Below are 21,702 nucleotides of genomic sequence, written 5' to 3' on the forward strand. Positions count from 1 at the left end.
ATATATATATATATATATATATAGAGAGAGAGAGAGAGAGAGAGAGAGAGAGAGAGAGAGAGAGAGAGAGAGAGAGAGAGAGATTGGTCGATGATTGACAGATCACTTGGCCAGGCGAACATCAAGATAATGATCAGAGAGTGGCGGGGCCTTGGGTGGATCCCTGGGACGGGTGACGTGGGCGGCCATCATGGCCTGAGCCATCAAGGGGGGCCCTGGAGAACCCCGAGAGCTGTCTTTTCTGCGCAGTCCAGCAGCCTCGGCAACGCGCAGGGCAGCAGAGCTCCGCCGGGTGGGGGCTGCCCGAGGGAGGCAGCGCTCTCAGGCCGCCCCTGAGGGCTCACAGCCGGCGGGAGAAGCTGGTGGGGAAGGAAGGCGTGAATGCACAAGCAAAGAAGTCACCATTTGGGGTATCACTGGGGTAAAATAAAACACGTGGGGTGTTGCGTCGGAATGTGGAGCCATCTAACTAAAGCCCCAGAGAGAAATACTTGTTTGGCAAAAGCCCTGGGGGCGTAGTGGGTTACCTTGGAGGATGGGGGTTGGGTTGCTAACCACAAGGTCAGCAGTTCAAAACCACCAGGCGCTCCATGGGAGAAAGATGCGGCTTTCTACTCCCAGAAAGAGCGAGAGCCTCAGAAACCCACAGGGGTGGTCCTACTCTGCCCGAGAGGGTCTCTGTGAGACGAATCAACCCAGCGGCAGCGAGCAGGTGCTTGGCGCTTAGACAGAGGATGGTAAAGACACCACTCATCCATCTCTGGTAGCGTGTGCGTCTGGCACAGAGAAGATGGCAGCTTAGGGAGAGGCCAGTGAAGCGGGAGAGCTGTGTCAGGAACGGAAGGCCAGTCCTGTGATCACACTGCGATCTCACCTCAGGACCCCATTTCACAGTGGGCGCCTCACTGCCTAGCAGGTTCCGGGCTGCACCTCTGCAGGAGCTGACCACCAGGCTTTCTCTTTGGGACCGCCAGAAAAATTCACACCATTCCCATGAACCACTGGGCCTGCCAACTAGGCTCTGCACATTGAGACAGCGAAGCCCAGCAGACAGACTGCCGTGGGGAGGCGGAGTTTGGAGTCTGAACAGATGCACACCGTCACGTCACTGCCATCAAAGGCCGGGCGGTTCCGTCAGACCCCAAATTCCCAGTGCTCCTGGGTCTCCGACCCCTGGGCGCTGAAAACACACACTCACTCCTCCGTCCTTGCAGGAGTGTCACAGAAACGGACCAAATGGCGAGGCGGTTTTCTGAGTCCGACTCTTGTCCTGAGTGTCACGGACTGAGGCGCCCAGGTCGCTGTTTCGGGAACGCCTTCCCTCTTGTTCCTGGGCAGCGTCCCGTTCCTCCCCTCTCCAGCTGAGGAACATCTGGGTGGTGATCTGGGAGAGGCGTTCCACTGATAACCACAAGGGCGGAGCTTCAAACCCACCATCCCGTCCTCAGGAGGCTGCCTGCCCTGCAGAGAAAGATGGACAGTCCTGGAAAACCCTGAAGAACAGCCCTATTCTGTCCTATCAGGTCTCTAGGAGTTAGAATCGTCCCATGGCAGGGCATATAAACATTCAAGCTGTCCTGTGAGCATGTTTCCACTTCTTTTTGATAAAAACCTCTGGGGAAAAAGCATGGTCAAACTGTGGATATGGCCATTTTAGCGCTTTGGGGACCTGTGGGACACTGAATGCCCACTTATGTGTTTCTCCTGGTTTTTCATGGGAAGCCGGTATCCCACTTTTACTGTCTGCTGCCATCCGGTGGGTGCTTGTGTAACTGTCAATCTGGAGGACCTGGTTTCATTCCACCCACCCCAGGGCCAGAGACACCTCCCCCAACACACACCCCTCAAGACATATGGGTCCCACTAATTATATCACAATCCCTATGATCTCAGAAGGAGCCCTGGAGGAGTAGTGGTTACATGTTGGGCTGTGTCCACATGGTCAGCAGTTCAAACCCACCCGCAGCTCCTCAGAAGAAAGACAGGTCTTTCTCTTCCCGTCAACAGTTACGGTCTCGGAAACACACCAGGAGTCGCCGTGAGTCAGCATCGACTCGATGGCAGCGAATTTGGTTCTTCGGCATTATCTCAAAAATATGTTTTCATTTAATTCCAAGTGCCCTTCCCTGCTGAAAAGACTGTCTCAGCTAAGGAAACCTCAAAGCAGAGCACAATTCGGTCTTAGAAGGGCCACCTCCGTGAGAAACCACAGAAGCAGCGTGGCCGTGGCATTGCCCGCAGCTCCACTCCTTCATCAGCACTCTGCAGGGCCGGGTTCCTGTTCTGTCTTAGCCATTCTGATAGGCCGCTGGAGCCCTGGTGGCCCGACGGCGAGCGTCGGAGCACTGACCACAGGTCAGCAGCGCACACCCGCAGTCCGTGGGAGAACAGTGAGGCCCTGATCCCATAAAGATGTGGGCGCTTGGAAACCCTCGAGGTGCCGGAACGTACCTTGGACGCGTTGTCAGGAGAGTTGGCCCTGACGTCATCATTGGCTAAGTGGAGGGGCAGCAGAAATGAGGAAGGCCCTCACGAAGATGGACCGACACCGTGGCTGCCCCATGGGCGTAAGCTTAGGGACAACTGTGAGGACAGCTCGGGGCCGGGCAGCGTCTCCTTGTGCTGTGCATGGCATCACCGTGAGCCGGTCCACCACCAAGGAGCAATTGACTGGATGTCGGGGGGCTAGGGGGGGGACTTAGTCAGAGTGGCCTGTGGGCATCTCATTGCCATTTTAACGTGCGTTTCCTTAATGACGGAAGTGATCCTTTCACGCATCCATCTGCCTTCCACAGATACACCTTGTGTGTGTGCGCGTATGTGTACACTTCGGGTGACGTGTCTGCTTAGATCGTCTGCCCATCTCTTCAGTGGGGTTGTCCATTCTCATGTGGCCTTTTGAGCGTGGTCCATGTGGTGCAGCTACAAGTCTTTTGTTAGACGTGAATTTCGAAACTGCTGCCTCCCGGTCCACGCCCATCTCGTAGCAGTGTCTCTCGTGGGACAAACGTGTTTTGTTTGCGCAAGTCAATTTTATGAATGTCTGTTCTTTCACGTTTCTATGGTCCTGCCAATCGAGCAAGCCTCTGTCTAGCATAAAGGCCCCAAGCACCTCCCCTGGATCCCCCTCCAGACATGCGACCACTCCTGCGTTGTGCATGTCAGTCTCCGGGCCACTGTAAGAGGATTTATCTGAGGGGCAAAGGCTGGTCCCAGTCAAAGTCATTGAAGCCCCCACGCCCTCTTACTGTGAATCAACTGATCAGATGTGCCAAGAGCCCGGTGGCACTGTGAGTTCAGCAGGGGACTGTCACTGCAAGGCCAGCGGTCAACCCATCAGCCACTCCTCAGGGGGCAATGAAGTCATCGACTCCTGAAAAGACTGACAGCCGGGAAAGCAGGAGCTCTATCAATGTGGAGTGGGCGGCGGTGGGTTTGGGTTGGGTGTGGGGGTACTGCTTACAATAAAACCTAGGCCTTTCAGACAGGAGGCAAAGACCAGCCTGGACAATGGTGCGACATCATTGTTAGATGCTGCCAGGAGCCCTGGTGGTTCTGCGTTGGTCTGTGAACCACGGGACCAGCAGTCGGAACCCACCATCTGCTGCCTGGGAGAAAGGAGGCTGTTGGCTACCATACAGAGTTATGCCTGGGACACCCACAGGGGCAGTCCCACCCTGCCCTGTATCCACTCCAAAGCAGCGAGAGGCTCCGCCACACTGATTCCACTCTCAGTGACCCCGGGGGACAGCATGGAACTGCCCCTGTGGGTTCTATGGCCACCACCTTGGCAGGACGGGCTCACCAGGCCCTGCTCCCGTGGAGCTGATGGTTGAGTGCCAGCTTCCGACTCCCAGGCTGCAGCTGCAGGGCTCCAGCACCGGGCCACTGGGGCTCAAAGGGGCAAACACATGACCCGTGTACACTCAGGTTAGAGCAGGAGAAAACAAAACAAGCCCACAAGAGTCAAACAATGACCTTGAGTCTACCCCAGCTGAGCTTCAAGAACATCTCAAGAACAGATTGGACACATTGGAACGGGAATGACAGGAGACCTGGTGAGCTGTGGGAGGACATCAAGCCCACCGTGCATGAAGAAAGCAAAAGTCACGGAAAAGGCAGGAAGGAAAGAGAAGATCAAAGTGGTGTCAGAAGAGACTGAACTTGCTCTTCGACACAGAGGATACCGAAAGGCTAACCTCCCTGCCATCGAGTCCACGCTGACTCACCGCGACCCCCAGCAGGAGGGACCGGAGACTGTAATCGTTCACAGAAGCAGAAAGCTCAGTCTTCCCCGCGAGGAGCTGCTGGTGGTTTCAGACGGCCGCCACGGAACAGCTCAGGCAAATGCAAGAGAGGATGAAGTCAAAGAGCTGGGTAGAGCATTCTCAGGGCAGCTCGAGAAGACAAAGACTTAGAAAACCCAAAAAGAGCATGCTCCATGTATCTTACACTGAATAAAGCCAAAGAAAACAGTTCGAGTGTCCAGTTGCAACACTGAAAGGCTCTCTGGGCAAAATATCGACTGAAGCATGGAGACAAGATGGAAAGATGCACAGATCCTTGCACGGAAAAGACCGGTCAGCATTCCGCCACCTCAGGAGGTAGCCTGGGAGCAAGGACCCACGGTGCTAAAGAAAAATAAGTCGATTCAATAGCTTTAGTGTGTGAACCAAAATTTAAATGATCTGCTCTTTGAATATAAATTCAAATATATAATAACCTGAAAACATTTCAATATGTAATAAAAGGTCCTCAAATATTTTGTGTTTCAAAAACAAAACAAAAACCAGTGATGCTGAAGAAAGACACTCATGCTGCGCTGAAAACATTAGGCACGACCAAGCTCCAGGAACTGATGAAATACCAACTGAATGCTCCAACAAGCTGATCAGCACTGGAAGCAATCACTGGTCCAGGCTAGGAAATTTGGAAGACAGCAGCCTGGCCAACTGGCTAGCAGAGTCCCATATTTGTACCCATTCCAAAGAAAGGCAGCCCAACAATTCCCAAAATACAGACCCATATCACTGTTACCACACGCAGTAGCATTTTGCTGAAGACCGTGCGACGATCGCAGCAGCAGCAGCAGCACGTGGACAGGCAGCTTCGGAGGCGCAGGTCGGATGCAATAAACGACGTGGAGCGGGGTTTCATTGCTGACGTCAGATGGACCTTGGCTCAAAGCAGAAATCCCGGACGATGGTTGCTTGTGTTTCATTGACTATGCCAAGGCATGTGACTGTGTGGATCATAATCAACTGTGGGTCACCTTGGGAAGAATGGGGAGTCCAGAACACGCGTGTTCCTGAGAAACTTGTACCTGAGTCAAGAGGCAGTTGTGCAAACAGAATTGAGGGGCTGCTGCCTGGTTTAAAATCAGGTGAGGGGTGTGCCGGGGTTGTGTGATCTCACCACACTTACTCAACCCGGACGTTGAGCAAATCACCAGAGGAACTGGATTACCTGGATGAAGAAGAATGGGCCATCGGGATAGGAGGGAGGCTTCTTAACAACCTGAGGTGTGCAGACGACACAGCCTTGCTTGCTGACCGCGAGGAGGACTTGAAGGTCAAGGGCTGCAGCCCTCAGTAAGGACGACGCCTCGGTGTCACGAAGACCAAAGTCTTCACGAGCGGACCAATGGTCACATGGTGATAAAGGGAGAGAAGATCGAAGCGGTCGAGGAGTTTTGTCTTGCTCGGACCCACAGTCAGTGCTCACGGAAGCAGCAGTCAGGGGATGAAAAGACGAGGTGCATGAGGTCAATCTTCCGCACAAGACCGCCTTCAGAGTGTAGAAAATCAAGAATGGGACTCTGAGGGCTAAGGTGGGCCTGGCCCGAGCCCTGGTGTTCTCCGTGGCCTCGCAGGCTTGTGGAAGCTGCACACTCAGCAGAGGAGACGGAAGAAGAACCGATGCAGACGAAGAATAGTGCCGTGTCAGGGCTTCCAGGAGGAACCGACAAATCCATCTGCGAAGGACACCCCGGGGCTCCTAGAAGCAAGGGTGGTGAGACTCCTGGTCACATCCTGTAGAACACCAGGAGAGAGGACCCCGTGTGGGGGAAATCAGGGCAGCGACACAGAGGAAGGCCCTCGAGGGGATGGATGGACACGGCTGTGGGTCAGAACCGACTGGGCAGCACCGATCACGGCCACGGGCAAGCTTCCAGCTCTGGATTCGTTTGGTGACACAGTTCCTTCAAGCGGCTTGGACTTCCTCCTCCCTCTCGACATGCTGGGATGGGTCTCGCTCTCTTGGGTACAGTGATGCTAGGTTTCCCTTCCATCTCTCTCTTCTTTTTCCAGTCTTACTCGTTGTTAAGTCCTGATTTCAACATGAGCTCTCGTCCTTGTCACGACAGACCACAGTCACAGGGTCCTTTCCTTGGGCCGCTCATATGCCAAGTCAAAGTGGGGGCCGGGAGCGGTCGGGGGACAGGGACAGAAATTGAGCTGCAACTTTTTATCTTTGATTGTTGACTATCTTATTCACACCTGTTGCTTCAAGAAAATCTCTACGGTACATACGTTGGGGTAACATTCTCCCATCATCCAACCAGCGGGCAGAGTGTACACAGCCCCTACATCCATTGTCTCCTGGCTTTCTGGGGATCCTCTAGGCTGGTGCTGACCCAGCGTCCACACTCGTATCCTGTACCCATGACTTGACTGTACCCCTGGTATTGTTTTTGGAGACCAATTCAAGAACCAGCAAAATAGTTTCAAGTAATCACGCGGTAGAATGAAGAACTAAGGAGAAATATTAGGCTTTAAAGTTTCAGTAAAATGAGATTTTCACCAAATACTAACCTAGCCTAACTGCTAGTCCTTGTGGACTGGTGTGGACATCGAGCTCAAAATCTTATTTGTGGGAGAATAAAAAGTCATCTACATCACGTGTATTATTTTTAGGGAATGAAATTATTTCTTTCTACAGCTTTAGGTTTTGAGATTAAAAAGTAGTCAGACTATTAGGTGGTCAGTGCTTCATTCCACAATGTTCACGTAAAGCTAAAGAAAGCACTTGCAACTTTTTAGACTTTTAATCAATCGATACTTAGATATCTGGTACTCAAAGCAACTGTTAAGTGGCATAAGACCTCGCACTTTTTGGTAAAACATCTTTTTAAGGCTTTGGCTCTTGATTAAAAAAAAACAATTTCTGTAACTGAAAAGATTTATCACGCCATAGTCTCATTACCACTGAGTCAATTCCAACTCACCGCTACCCAAGGCTTGCAGGACTGTACATCTTTAAGGGGCAAACAGCCCCGTCTTTCTCCCAAGAAGAAGGCGGTGGGTTTGAACTAACGATCTTACAGCTAGACGTCTAATGCTGATCGCACGGTGCCACCAGGGCGCCTTCTCAATCTGCTTTTTTCCATGCAAGGCTCTAATTCATGATGCATTTGCAGAAACTACTGTGATATTTGCCACCTTATAATTTTTCCCAGAGCTTGTTTGGCTGTGTCAGGCACAGTGTAATCGTCCTGCCTGTGCACAGCAGCCTCCTGTCGTTCCTCTCTGTCTGCTGCTCTCTGCCTCCACTTGGCTCTCCCCTATATGCCTTCGTTTTGGGATTAAAAGACGTGTTTGTCGTCACTTCTGAACCAGAATCCTAATTCAATTGTCATCAAAAGCAGCATTGTAATTCCTAATTACAGTGCACTGCGTGCACGGTGGTGCTGTCCTATCGTCTGCCGATTCAGACACCCGCATGCAAACCCGGAGGGAGACGGTTGCACCTAATCAGTGTGCTGACATAGGTGTGATGGGCGACGTGTTCTGACGTAATACTGGAAACCACTCAGCCGTGGCCGCTGGAGCACGCTGCAGGGCCGGGCAGTGGTCCGTCTACGGCACGTCACCATGCTCGGTGCTAAGCTCCTGTCGTCAGTGCCGCCCGAGTCACGCCTTCAGGGACAGGCCGTGACGGCCGCTCGCTAACAAACTGAACATCGTCTCCTCGCTGCGCCCAGCTGGAAGGGCAGATTCCATGACCCTGACACCCGCTCTCCCGTTTCTACGAGGGTCTGACTAACAGCACGCCGCTGCTCCTGCGGCCCCGCCCCCGCCACCCCCTGCTGAGAATCTTCGTTTGGGGCTTTCTGCGTCATTCCCAAACGACACACTCACTGCCGTCGAGTCGGCGCTGACTCATGGCGACCCCGCAGGACGGGGTGGGACTGGACCGGAGAGTTTCTGAGACTCTCTCCGGATGGGCGTGCAAAGCCGTGCCTTTCTTCCCTAGAGCTGCTGCTGGTTTCAAACTGCTGACCCTGCAGCCCAGCGCTAAACACTAGCCCTTCAGGGCTCCTAGTTTGCCCGTGGAATCCTGTGATATTTCAGCTCAAGGTTTGTTTTTGTTTCTTAGTTCTTTCAGCCTGAGACACGCGGGGCGTGTTTTCCTTTGTGACTTTCCAACGCCGTCTTGGCACATACTCCGTTGTAACACCGTCTTCACAAGCTGCCCTTCGAAACGTTCTCGTCGGCTCTTTGGGGTCGTCATTCCTCTGTGATGGAAACAGCACGTTTCAGGATCGTTTCTCACATCCGCGTCGGTCTTTTACTGTCCTTTTAACGGCCGTCTGCTTTCCTCGTGTGTGAGGCCCCTGATGTCTTCCCACCACGCATCAGTGTTCAAGGCAGCGCATCTGTTTTTGGGATGCTCCGGAAGTTCAAGTGGGATGCCCTCAAGGTCGTGGTTTGGCTCCCATGGGCTTGCTGTAATTTTCTTCAGCCCCAGCCTGAACTTGCCTATGAGCAATTGATGGCCTGGTCCACAGTCGGCGCCTGGCCTCCTTTGGGCTGCTGATGCCGAGCGTCTGCCGCCTCTCTTCCCACAGCTCTAGTCCGTTTGATTTCTGTGCGGTCCGTCTGGCAAGGTCCACGGGTAGAGTCACTGCCTATGTTGTTGAAAAAGTGTTTGTCGTGAGGAATTCGTTGCCTTCCACGGATCTGTCCAAGGTGTGAGGGACTGGGACCTTCCTGCGGGGCTGAGGTTGGGAGCCAACCACAGTGAGCAGAAAGGTTTGCTGCGAAGCAGCTTGAGGAGCCCCCTGAGCTGAAAAAAATGAAAGGTGACCAAGTCATCGCTGTAGTGGGAAAGGTTCACCTGTTGGGAAGCTCGGGAGGAAGCCGATGGTCCCCGGCGGCCGTCACCATCACCCCCTCCTCCTTCTCTTTCAGACGGCTGAACACCTTGAACAAGTGCGCCTCCATGAGGCTGGATGTCAACCTCCAGAGGAAAAAGGTAGGTTGTCCACACCTGGCGAGGTCGGGGGCCGGTTCTGCGGGAACCGTGTTTCTATCTGTAGAGTCGAAGTAAAGCTGGGGCCCAGCAAGACTCTGAAACACCCAACAGCCTGCACCGGTCTGCCAGCTGTCTCCTTCGACCCTGACCACCACGAATCTCAAGCCAGGCGCCGCCGCTCTGCTTTGCTTTCCATGTTTTAATCCAAGGGCTCCCCCGAAGGGGGTTCCACTGGCTCCTTGGGCCTCCAGCCCTGTTTCTCAGCGGGTGTGCAGAAAGACATCAGAAGTTTGCCTGGTGGGTAAGGCAGCCCCGTGGTGGACCCCAACACCGTATTTCCACATATGACACGCGCAGGAAACAACGGGCGCACAAGCAGGACCGCACAGGAAACCAGCTCACGTGGAGGTCTCCAGGTTTGCAGTGACACGCACGAGGGCCAGGCGCACTGTCTCAGTAAAGACGCACAGCTGCACAGAGATTCCAGGCTTAGGAGGGTTTTGCGGGGGAGCCAGAGGTCCCCCTATGGTATCTTCTCTATCGTTCTCTCCATAACACTTTGATTCAGATCTGGATGCATTCCCAGGTAGGCGGGCCCCCCCGTGCTGATGTTGTGGGGGGTTGGGCATCGGCGAGCATCCCAACAAGTTACCAAGCATCCTCGTCCTCCCCCTTCTCACCTTTGTACCGTCCTCCGGAAGCTCTGGGGGACTTCTCGCAGTTCCCTAGGTCACCAAGGGTCCTGGCGCTGGGGGCGGGGTTGGCATTGCCTGCCCAGGCACACCTCCCTTTACTGCGCTTCCCGGATCATGCGCTTTTACAAACAGAACGTGGGTGGCCACCCTGCGTCCAGCAGGTGTGTGAGCGGCATGTTTCAACAGCATGTCTCTGTCCCTGAGGGCTGTTCTCCTGGTCTCCCAAGCAGGGTCATCGCGGTGCGGCACCTGCAGGGCCTCTACCCGCTCTGGAAACCCAGAAAATGAGCCTGGCTCCCTTGTTGGAATCGACCCCTCATCACGGCATCCTCTCTTCCCATCATGCCTCACAGGAGAATGCTTTCTAGACCCCCAGCCACTCTCCTGTGGGTGCTGTCAATGTCAGCCTCACAGGTTGAACTTCTGAGGCCTGGGAATGGCCTCTGGCCAGGCCCCTTAGCACGAGGGTCTTTGTTCGGTCATCTTAGTGGTGGTGGTGGTGGTGGTGGTGGTGTTGGCCTTCAATGTGACCCCCAACTTGAGCGGAATGGAACAGGACCACAATCTTTTCACCGGCTGAATTTGGAGAGTAACTCTCCAGGCCTTGCCCACTAGGCCGTCTTCGCCTGGACGCTTCGCAGAAGACCTGTTCTATATCACAGCAGCACTGGCCATGGCGGCAGCTGCTCACAGAGTGCAGCGACTGAGAATCGAACCAGGGTCCTCCTGCACAGAAGGGCAGGCATCTGCCCCTGAGCCACCACCGCCCAGATCACATGGCTCACATACACGAAGCTTCCATCTGATGAGAATGGCAAGGCGCAAGGAGGAACCACCACGAAGCCCTGTAAAAGGAGGCCTGCTGGTGTTGGCAAGGTCAGCAGTTCAAACGCACCAGCCGCTCCTCGGGAGAGAAATGAAGCTGTCTGCTCCTGTAAAGAGTTACAGGCGCAGAGACCCACAGGGACAGGTCTCCTCTGTCCTGCCGGGTCACTGTGAGTTAGCACCGACTCGGCGGCAGTCAGTTTTGTTTGGCACATGATCCCATGGATGGTTGGGATGAAGGGCTTTAAGTTTTGCTCCATGAAACTCCAGTGTATCACCAGGACTTGTTCAGCTTGTTTAGATATTTCTCTATCTCAGTCCTGCTACTCTCCACCAACAGTTAAAAACAAACAGACGTGTTGCCCTCCCTTCAGTTCCAGCTCACAGCCATGCCAGAAGACGGAGCAGAGCCCCGTGGGCTTCTGAGGCTGGAATCTCGATGGAAGCAACTACTTCTGTCCTCTCTCTGCAACAGATCAACTGGCGGGCTCCAGGGGCCAGCCTCGGTGGCAGTCGAGCCCTTGCTCAGAGTGACCCCAGCTCTCTTCCTATCAGCCACGCTGCGTGTCCCCGGGGCTCGACGCTGATTCGGCATCGTCACTACGATTCCGCTGGGTTCTGCTGCGAGCCACACTGGATTTTACACTCTGTGCCTCCTGACCCTTGGCAGCCAAGGAAACTGGTCTGTGTGTCTGTGCAGGTGTTTGCAGGTGATCTTGGGCTGTCCTCACCGTCTTCTGCTTTATTCACGGTATTCTAGGAAACGGACAGAGCCCCCGTCCAGCGAGGCCCCCTCGCTTCTCTGTGCTCTCTCCACCCGCAGTCTGTTGCAGTCCTCAGCCAGGAGCCCCTCACCTCACCTTCTCTAAGCCCAGCTCGGGCCGCCATCTTGACCATAACTCGAGCATCTTCTCAGGTGGCTTGCCGAAACCCAGCCCTTCCGAGTCCGTGGTATCTTGGGGGTCTTCTAAGCCGTAGGGAAGAGAGAGGGAATTTGGCTTGGTGGGGCTGTTTGTAAACACACCCAGTCGCCTCCCCGCCTTTGGACTAAGATGGAGCGTAACCACACCTGTTTGGCTGGGTTCTCTAAACAAGTGAAACCAGTGCCTGTTTATATTTATTATAAATACTATCATTTAAATGCTTATAACTGTATATCTGGAAGATGGTGCAGGAAAAATAAGATCAAGAGAATGTACATCAAGGAAATAGCTCACAAGTCCAATTCCAGCAGTCAGGTCCACCTGCAAGTAGATTCCAAGTCCCTGGGTCAGGTAGGTGTCAGGCTTGAGACGTCTCCTGACTCTCACAGGTATGGGGGCTGATGAACCCCCAAGATGGGCAGGAAGGGGACAGGCTGGTGACCGCCTGGAGTCCACGCTCGCGTCAGATGGCGGGCAACTAAAGACTCTCGGGGCAGGCGGCCAATGTGGCAGGCTGATGGCTCAGTCCAAAGAACTGAAGGTCAATGAGCCAGATGCAAGAGCCAGACCCAGCAAGAGGGCAAGCAAGCTTTGCCACATGTCCACGCATATAGGAAGCAGGCCGCCTCCCCTAGGGAACCTCCCTTCCCTTGAATCCGCTCTTCCAGCTTGAGGGATCCCAAGCTTCCTCGTCGGCTTTCCAACCCCGGGTCTTGGTGCATGTCATCACGACACTTTACTGGCCGCTAGTCGAGCCGCCCTGTGACATTTTCTCTGCAGCTCTTTCACTTCATCACTTTGCTTCAGCGACTCTACGATCAAGAGCAAGTTGTGGAGGCTCTTCTGACATCCACTTTGGTCGTTTCTCTCCGATCTTTTTAACAGTTTTCTGATGTCTTTTTTTAAAAAATCATTTTACTGGGGGCTCTTGCAGCCCATGTCACCATCCATACATCCGTCCATCTGTTGTGTCGAGCGCACAATATGTTTTTAAATGTCATCTCACCCAGCTCATCAGGTCGTCTGTCGTCGGTGTTCCTGCGTCAACCCTGTTGGTGAGGAGTTCTCAGACCTCAGGTGACGGGTCTGCAGGGTTGACTGGGGCTCTCGTGGACGCGTCTTTGTTTTCTTGAGCTGCAGCTGAGCGTGCACCTGAGCAGTGGATGTCTGTGGCCCGGGCAGCCCCTGGCCATTGTCTCTTCCCACAGGTGTCGTGCACCTGATTCCTGTGTGTGCCACCTGGTGAGGTCCACATTGTAACGCTGCCATTTATGTTGTAAGAGAAGGTGTTTGCCACGAAGAAATCCTTGGTCTTGCAGAATTCCAGCTTCATTTCCATTACCAAGGCCATCTTGCCCTTCCTCTTTGTCGTACCCTCCACCTTCCAGGCACCGGATGGTCAGTGTCCCCTGCCGGCACATTGGGCCGACTCTAGACGAGAGGAGCTGCCAGAATGCCGAGCAGGCGCTGCGTTAGTTTGAATCGAATCTATCGTCACTGGTCTTCCTCCGTGTAGGTGTACACATGTGACCTATCACAGACAGGATTGCACTTCAAGACTGACCTTGAAATGTCCTTTTGATGACGAGTGTGACATCATTCCCCTGAGTTGGTCCTTCTCGGCTTACTAAGCCGCACGGCGGTCTGATTCAAAATGGCCGGGCCAGGAATGCCTAGGATGTCGATCCATCTTGCTGTGCTCCACTTCATTTTTGACTACTTCCGATCTCCCTAGATGCACACTTCGTGCATTACACACTCCAGCTATGAATGAATGTCTTCGACAGTTTCTGCTCATTTTGAGCCGTGTCCCATCAGCAAGTGAAGATTCCGAAGCTTCGCTCCATCCACAGCGTTCCGGTCGACTCCACTCCAAGGAGACAGCTCTTCCCCAGATTCATTTCGAGGGTCTGCCAAGCCAGGGGGCTCACGTTGCGGGTGCTGAATCAGACAGTGGTCCCTCCGCTGCAACCCATTAAGTTTCCAGTGGCTAATCCTTCAGCCCTGGATGGCCCTTTCCACAGACGCCTTCCTTAGTCTGGACCCTCTGTTGAAGCCTGTCCACTTTGGGTGACCTGCCCGTGTGTGAAATACCGGTGACACAGCTTCCAGCAGCACACAGGCCTCCACGTTAGGACCCACTGACGGGAGCGGGGAGGCGGGCCCGAGCCATTTACAAAGGTGTGCGAATGTGTAAAGGCGGATACGCGATTGCACAAGCTGGGAAAATGGCAAGCAGGTCGTGACGCAGGAATGAGGTGCATGCACGATCTCATTGGATCCCGCCAGCAACCCCATGGCCCGCTGTCCTTCTCTTACCAGGCGGCTGCAAGAGATGAGCAGAGCCTGGTGGCTGGGGACAGGGGAAGCCCAGTCTCTTGCCGTCCCCAGAAGGTCTCAGGGTGACTGTGTTGCACACTCTTCTTGGCTGGGGTGGCTAGCAACCCCGGCCTTTCTGCATCTTGTAGGCTCAGCGCCCAGGGGCCGCCACCATCTGCCACCATCGGCACATGGCATTCTAATTGTGTCTGTGACCCTTCCCCTCTCCTCATGGGGACACTGGTCCTGCGGAGTTAGCCACCCCATGAGCTCATCTGAACCCAATTACCTCTCCCAACAAGCCCGCAGTCACGGGACTTCAGTATATGTTTTAGGGGGAAGACAGTTCAACCCCTGACTGGTGGGTGTGGCCTGTGTTTTATTCCCAGTCAGGGGCAGGGACAGTGGTGTCACCAGGGGGGTTGGGGTGCAAATATGATCAAAACATGAAACCACACCGGCTTGTGACGAGTGTACCCCTAATGGAGGGAGGGGAGGGGAGATGATAGGACCTTAAGTGAGTATTCCTAGAGCAGCGCCCTCAGACCCAGCAAGTGCAAGGATCCAAAGAGCTTGGTGGCAGCTTTAAGCTCGGTTGACTAGAGAAACAAATCCGGCGACACTCATCTGTGTAAGAAAGAGTTTTCTATCAAGAAGCCATTATATCTACTTAAAAAAAATCCCAGTCCAGTCCAACTCAAGTCCATAAGTAAGTCCGATACTAGTCCATCAGTCCCTCTTCAGACCCACAGCCATGGTGCAGAACACAGGGAGATCCCCGGCCGGTGGGTGCAAAGTCTTTGGGTGCAGTGGCGGTGGACGCATCCCCAGGGCTCTGGCAGCAGGAAGGTGAAGGTAGAGAGGAGGGTGTTCCCAGGACCCTCCTTGTGAGAAAGCCACGCCCACAAGGAGCCACTATCCGGTTGTGACCTGATGGACAGGCTGACGACCACCCCTGCTCGTGTGTAGAGCTTCAAGTTGACATGAAACTATGTAACCACCATAGTGGCTCAGGAAGGTCCGTGGTCCAGATTCCCGCAGTGGCTCCATGGGGAGATGCCCTGGCGGGAGCCTTAGAGACACTGTGGGACAGCTCTGGTCGGCACCACGGGGTCCTTGTGAGTTGGCATCTTCTCGACAGCAGCAGGTTTCGTTTGGATTTCTGCTTCCAATCCAATGGCTCCAGGGGAGGGGCCAGAAATCTGCCCCTGTAAACAGGATTGCCCAGGGAGCCCCAGCGGATTAAGCACTGGGCTGCTCACCGCAAGATCAGCAATTGAAAACCACCAGGCGCACTCGAGGGAGAAAGATGAGGCTGTCTGCTCTCATAGTAAAGATGTACAACCTCAACAGCCTTACGGAGGTGTCCCTGTCCTCCAGGGTCGCCGTGGGACAGAATCAGCCCAATAGCATAGCAAAGTAGGTAGGAAACCCACCGGGGAAGCTCTGCGCTGTCCTGTAGAGTCACTGCGAGTCAGAATGGACGTGGTGACAGTGGGGCGGGGGGTGGGGTGGGGTGGGAGACCCTGGGCAGCTTTGCGCTGTCCTGTGGAATGGATTCAGTGGCAGTGGGTTTGGACAAGGATTTTTGCTAGACCCCAGGCAGCTGCATGGTCGTAGAAAGAGGGCAGGCTAGGAGGCACATGGGAAATCCTGCAGGGTCACTCAGTGGCAGTGGGTTTGGCCGGGCTGGGCTGGGGCGTTGCTAGACCCCAGGCCGTGGCTGAGTGATGGAAGGAGGACAGGCTAGGGGTGCTGGCTGGAGCAGCCCCGGCCTGAGTAACGGCGCCTCTCGCTTGCTGCGTTTCAGAGCGACGCCTCCGATGAGGACGACCTCTGCCTCAGCAACAAGTGGACTTTCCAGAGGACCAGCCGCCGATGGTCTCGCGTGGACGACCTGCACCCGCTGCTCGCCGGCGCTGGAGAGGGGGCGGGGCCACCGGGCGGCGCTAGTATGCGGGATGCCCAGAGCACGGAGAGCATGCTCACGGAGCTGAGCGAGCCCGAGGTCTCCTCTCTGCACAGCGGCAGCAGCGCGGGCAGCGTGAGCAGCGAGGGCAGGGCCCAGCCAGGGGCACCCAGCGCCAGCCACGAGCCCTGGGACTGCCCCCCGCAGCTCTACACCACCGAAGGCCTGTCCAGCCTGGACGCCGCAGCCACCGGCAGCCACCTGGCAACATCCCCCCGAAGCACTGCCCACTCCCCGGGACCCCCCAAGAATGAGAAGTCAGGGAGGACCAGAGCCAAGTCCATCCTGAAACGCATGGAGGGGCTGCGAACCCGAGGGGGACCTGGGAAGCACAAGGGGCCCGGGGGGACCTGGGGCTTGGCCATCGGCGGGCCCTTGCTACAGCAGGACACCCTGCTGCCCCCCACCTGGGACTTCCAGGACCCAGGCCCAGGAGCCTCCACCAAGGGGCCGGCCCACAGCCCGGACTCTCAGCTCAGCGGCAGCACCCCCAGCACCCCCGGCCCACCGGAGCCCAGGCGCCAGGAGGCCAGCAAACGAGGAGGCCTGTACCTAGAAGACTTGGACGTGCTGGCGGGCACGGCGCTGCGGGTGCCTGGCACCCAGGGCCGCTCATCTGCCTGCCGATCCCAGGAGGACTTGCTGGTACACATCCCCAAGGACCACAAGCCAGGGACGTTCCCCAAGGCGCTATCCATCGAAAGCCTGGCACCCACGGACAGCGGCAGCGGGGCCCACTGGAGAGCGGATGGCCTGGGCCGACAGCAGGACGCCGGCGGCAGTGAGTCTCGGCTGATGGCATCCAGCTCGCGGGAGAGCCGCATCAGCATCTACGACAACGTGCCCAGCTTCCACCTGTACGCCAGCACGGGCGACCTGCTGGACCTGGGCCAGGACGACTTCTGCCCGCACCTGGAAGACATTGTGCAGCAGGTCAGCGGGCTGCAGGAGGTGGTGGATGACTGGTCCAGGGACATCCTGCCGGAGCTGGGCCCCGGTCCCACGGAGCCCCCCTTCCCACCACCTGCTCAGATCACCTTAGACTTCGAAGGCAACTCAGTCTCAGAGAGCGGGTCCACGCCCAGCGATGGGGACCGGGACGGGACATCGCTAGCGGACCCCGAGGCCCCGGGGGGGCGAGAGAGGAGGGACTCCGGAGTGGGGGCCTCACTGACCAGACCCAACAGGTGGGTGGCGAGCGTGACGTGCTTCCCAGTCACTTATTGGTGGAGCGTGCCGCCGGCCAGGCTGCTCCTGCTTGTGTGTGCGCCCTTTTCAGTAGCCGTGTGTCCTCAGGCCTATGTGGGCCCTTTGTACCTGTTCTCCGGAGCAGGACCTCATGATGCTTAAGAGCCAGGGCCGTCACCTGTGCTGGCCTTGTCTTTTGAAAGACAAAAAGGAAAAACTCTCCCATGGGAATCGAGTGCAGCTTCACAGAGCAGACCCGTGTCCCCGTCAGCAACCCAAGTGTTCCCTCTCCTTGATGGGGTCTTCCCCCCGTGGTGCATCCCCTCACCTGGACGTTACCTGCCCGCCTCGCCTGGAACACTGCTCCCACGCTGCCTCCCGTGTCCATTCCTCCTCCCCAGACCTTCTGAACGCTGTCCTGGGGTCAGGGCCTCCCTGCCCCTCTCAAGCAGGGTGTTGGGGGGGGGAGACGGGGGGTAGCTCCCTAGTCTTACTGTTCCCCTCACAGACTTGCTTGTGGTCAGGCTGGAAATGGAGCCCCAGAGGTGAGTTCAGGTCCAGACCTGCAAGGTGACTCAGGGCCAGGCTGCGGGGTTCTGCCAGTCTGCAGCTGTCCAGTGAGCTTCGTCCCTTTCAGGATGTGGGGGTCCATTCCACATCTTTTCCTCCTACTCCACCCAGGACCTTCTAAGAGGATCGCTTTCAGAGCAGCAGGGAGTGGGTGCCGGGCACCAGCTGCTGCTCCTGCTCCCGGGCTGTGGAGACTGAGGGCTCAGTGGTCCCTGAGTCTGTGGCCTCATGGTTTCCAGAGTCTTTCGGGTTTCCACCCATCTCTCCTCCGATGGGGAGACAGCATTGACACCATAGGCGGCTGCTCATGAGTCTTTCAGACCCCAGTCACCTGCATGTTTGGACGTTGCTGTCTGTTGTAGGCATCCGCTCATGTTGCTAAGAAGCAGTTACTGTATTGCTGAGTCCCTGGCACTGGGAACAGTTAAGCTATAGCCACTGGCCAAATGGTTGGGCTTCCAACTCACCCAGAGGTGGCTGGAAGAAAGTTCTGGTAGTCCGCTCCAAGAGAGCCCCACCCCGGGAAGCACACTGGGCCAGAACCGGCTCTGAGGACCAAGGATGTGATGGTTCCTGGATCCAAACTCATCCCCACACACCCTTTTCCAAATGTATTTTTATTTCAAAACGTCTCATTTTGTTGTCAAGCTTCTTAGGGGCCCAGCAAGGAGCCCTGGTGCTGTGGCGGGTGATGTGTTGGGCTAGGAGCCACAAGGTCAGCAGATCGAGCCCACCAGCTGGTCCAAGGGAGAAGAAAGCTGGGGCCGTCTGCTCCCATAGAGTGACAGCCTTGGAAAACCCACAGGGACAGTTATCCATCGACTCGATGGCAGTGGTGTGGTGGGCTTTAAGGGGCCACACACAACGCTCAGCCCAGTGGGGAATCCTGGATAACCCAGACCCAGGCCGAGGACACCAGGCCCTCCCTGCGACCTTGGAAAGTATTCGTTAAAACATCCCTAATGGAAAACCCCAGAACCATGACCCCACAGGGACTGGCGTCTGGGAGCGGTGAGACAGCGTGCTGCTTCAGCCTCTGGTGGCTGTGGGGTCAGACACGGCTTCCCATCCACAGAGGACCACAGGGCCCTGCCACGGTCTCCAGATGCCGGAGCATCTGCTCACCCACCTTGGCTATCTCAGCTCTCCCTCCTCTCCTCCCACCCCCTCTCTTCTCTCTCTCTCTCTCTCTCTCTCTCTCTCTCTCTCTCTCTCTCTCTCTCTCTCTCTCTCTCTCTCATCTTTTCTCTCCTGTTATCTTTTCTCTCCATCTTCTTTCTCCTCTCTCTCTCCCTGTCTCTTTTCTCTCCTCTCTCTGTTGCCTTTTCTCTCCATCTTCTCTCTCTCTCTCTCTCTCTCTCTCTCTCTCTCTCTCTCTCTCTCTCTCTCTCTCTCTCTCTCTCTCTCTCTCTCTCTCTCTCTCTCTCTCTCCCCTCTCTCCTCTCTCCTCTCTCCTCTTCTCTTTTCGCTCTCTTTCTCTCCCTCCCTCCCTCCCTCCCTCCCTCCCTCCCTCCCTCCCTGTCTTCCGTTGGCCGGCTCCCTCCTCTCCCTGTGTGTGTGTGTGTGTGTGTGTGTGTGTGTGTGTGTGTGTGTCCATTAGTCAAAGCTGCCTCAGCATTTGGGCGGCTGAATCTCGGGGCAGATAGAATGCAGTGACATTGCTGGAGCTCCAGCCTCTGGGGAAAGCGGGGAGGTCACCTTTCCCAGGTTGGTGGACGCCGGACTGGACAGGCTGGGCTCGGAGGGGCTCTGGCTTGGGAAGTGTTCCGACGCCCCTTTCTGAGTTCCCTATCCATACCCCGTCCCTCTGCTCCAGGAGACTGCGCTGGCACAGCCTCCAGCTCCCCAACCAGCTGCCGTTGTCCATGGCCTCGTCCCCCATCAGCTTGCAGACAGCCGGCCAGCTGAACCTGCTGCAACGCCTCTCTCTGCTGCGTCTGACGGCCATCATGGACAGGCAGTCCACGTCCAGCAAGCACAGCTGGACATGGTGCGTACAGAGCACCACCTCGTGGTGCAGGGGGAGGGAGGCTCATCCCAGGGCTCCCGGGACCCTTGCCCATGCTCCTGAACTCGCGAGGGCCTGCCCTTTGTCCCCATGACTCCCTCCAGGGTGAGTCTGCATCCACAGCGTGAAAGTGGACCAGTCAGTGGGAACAGGCATTTAAAGGGGCAGATGTGGCCCAGCCAGAAGGTGGTCTGTCCACACTCCAGCAGAGCTGCCCCCACCTGGCTGTGTCTGTCCCTGCCCCTCCCCACCTTGCCCCCGTCTGACAGGGCTCTGCGAACCCTAGGTCCGTGCCGAAGTTCATGAAGAGGATGAAGGTCCCCGACTACAAAGACAGAACGGTCTTCGGCGTCCCCCTGACGGTCCACGTGCAGCGGACGGGCCAGCCCCTGCCTCAGAGCATCCAGCAGGCACTGAGATACCTGCGCCACAGTTGCCTCGACCAGGTATGGCCACGCGGCCTGCTGTGCGGGAAGAAGGGCCCGGGCGGCTCCGTGGGGACACCTGGCTGCTGACCAGCCAGTCGGCAGTTCAAACCCACCAGCCAGCCCACGGGAGAAAAATGAGACTGTGTTCCCTTAAAGAATTTCAGCGTCGGACACCTGGAGCGGGGGCGGAGGGAGTTCTACCCTGTCCTGTGGGATGGCTGTGAGTCAGTGTCCACTGGACGGCGGGGAGGGGAGTGAGCAGGAAGCGAGGCACAACCCCGCCCACCCCAGGACACAGCACAGGGCCACCCTCTCCACTGGCAGGTGCTCTTGGTGGCAGAATCTACGACCGGGCCTCGGGGACGTTGGGGTTGGTTCCAGACCTCCCTGCACAGGTGGCTGTGGCAGGGCGTCCAGGTGGGCACGTGTGCTTTCCCAGCGCCTAAAGGGGCTCAGGGACGCCCCACGAACCCAGTAGAGCTGCCCCGAGGCTCCGGGTCGTCAGTCTTCTCAGGAGCGCACAGCCTGGCCTTTCCCTCTGAGAGCAGCGGCGGGTCTCAGCCAAGGGCCTGTTCACGGTGCCACCAGGGCCCCCTGCACTATACGAACACCCGGGGTCTCCTCCAAGTGTTCCGTCTGAGCACCACAGACGCCTGGCCCGCCCAGAAGGCAAAGGCTGGTTGTGTGGTTGGGTGCGACCCAGCGGTTCTGACCCACAGCGACCATGTGCAAATCAGAAGGCAGCGTGCCCGCCCGGTCCTGCACCGTGCTCACCACGGTTCCTGGTGGTGAGCTCATTGCTGCAGCAGCTGTGTCAGTCACCGACCCTGCGTAACAGAACAGGGCTGCCCCACAGTCTCCTAAGCTGTCATCTTCGTGATCTGGGCCCTGGTGGCACAGCGGTTAAGCGCTGAGCTGCTCACCGGGAAGCCGGTGCTCTGAACTCTCTCAGCCGCGTGACAGAAGCAAGCCTTGCCCTCCATTCCCGCTAAGAGAAGGAGATGCATAACTAACCAGAAGCACTGCCCTCGGATCCTGCCGCCTCACCTCAGCCCCTGTGGAGGGTCCCCAAGACTGGGGGTCTTCACAGGAGCAGATAGCTTTGCCTGTGTCTCTCGGGGTGCCTGGTGGGTTTGAACCGCTGACCTTGTGTTTAGCAGCTCAGTGTGTGCTCCGACAGATGCGCGGCATCCCCTCATTCCTGGGAGTCGCTGCCAGGGGAACCTAGACATTCTCCAGGGTCTCCAGGGAAGCTTGTCTAAACATAATCGGGAATTGTGTTTTCCAACTCATCCCAAACTTAAGGAGAAGAAGACGCTGTTCCCTGCTCTCAGGAAACAGGCCTGAGGACCCGGGTTGTGGGACCCAGGTGCTAAGCCATGGCATGCAAAGAACCATCAAAGAGGAACCTGTGTTCATTACCACACACAAAGGGGCAGCCTGTCATCCGCTGACACCTTCCGTAGCCTGCCACCCCCAACACCACCACCACCACCCCTCCACCTCCCACCCCAATGCC

The 21,702-nt window shown here is 56.4% G+C and overlaps 1 protein-coding gene across 1 annotated transcript in view; it reads left to right on the forward strand.

Annotated features, from left to right (window-relative positions):
• The window catches only part of STARD13 (StAR related lipid transfer domain containing 13), a 107,941-nt gene that overhangs the window by 75,617 nt on the left and 10,622 nt on the right, over positions 1-21,702 (forward strand). Inside the window, exons 4-7 of the mRNA XM_075562756.1 lie at positions 9,195-9,258; positions 15,831-17,176; positions 19,564-19,737; positions 20,042-20,201. Coding sequence (XP_075418871.1) covers positions 9,195-9,258; positions 15,831-17,176; positions 19,564-19,737; positions 20,042-20,201 — 1,744 coding nt within the window. The remainder of the gene's footprint in view (positions 1-9,194; positions 9,259-15,830; positions 17,177-19,563; positions 19,738-20,041; positions 20,202-21,702) is intronic.

This window comes from Tenrec ecaudatus, chromosome 11 (assembly GCF_050624435.1).
Source record: "Tenrec ecaudatus isolate mTenEca1 chromosome 11, mTenEca1.hap1, whole genome shotgun sequence".
Classification (NCBI taxonomy): Eukaryota; Metazoa; Chordata; class Mammalia; order Afrosoricida; family Tenrecidae; genus Tenrec; species Tenrec ecaudatus.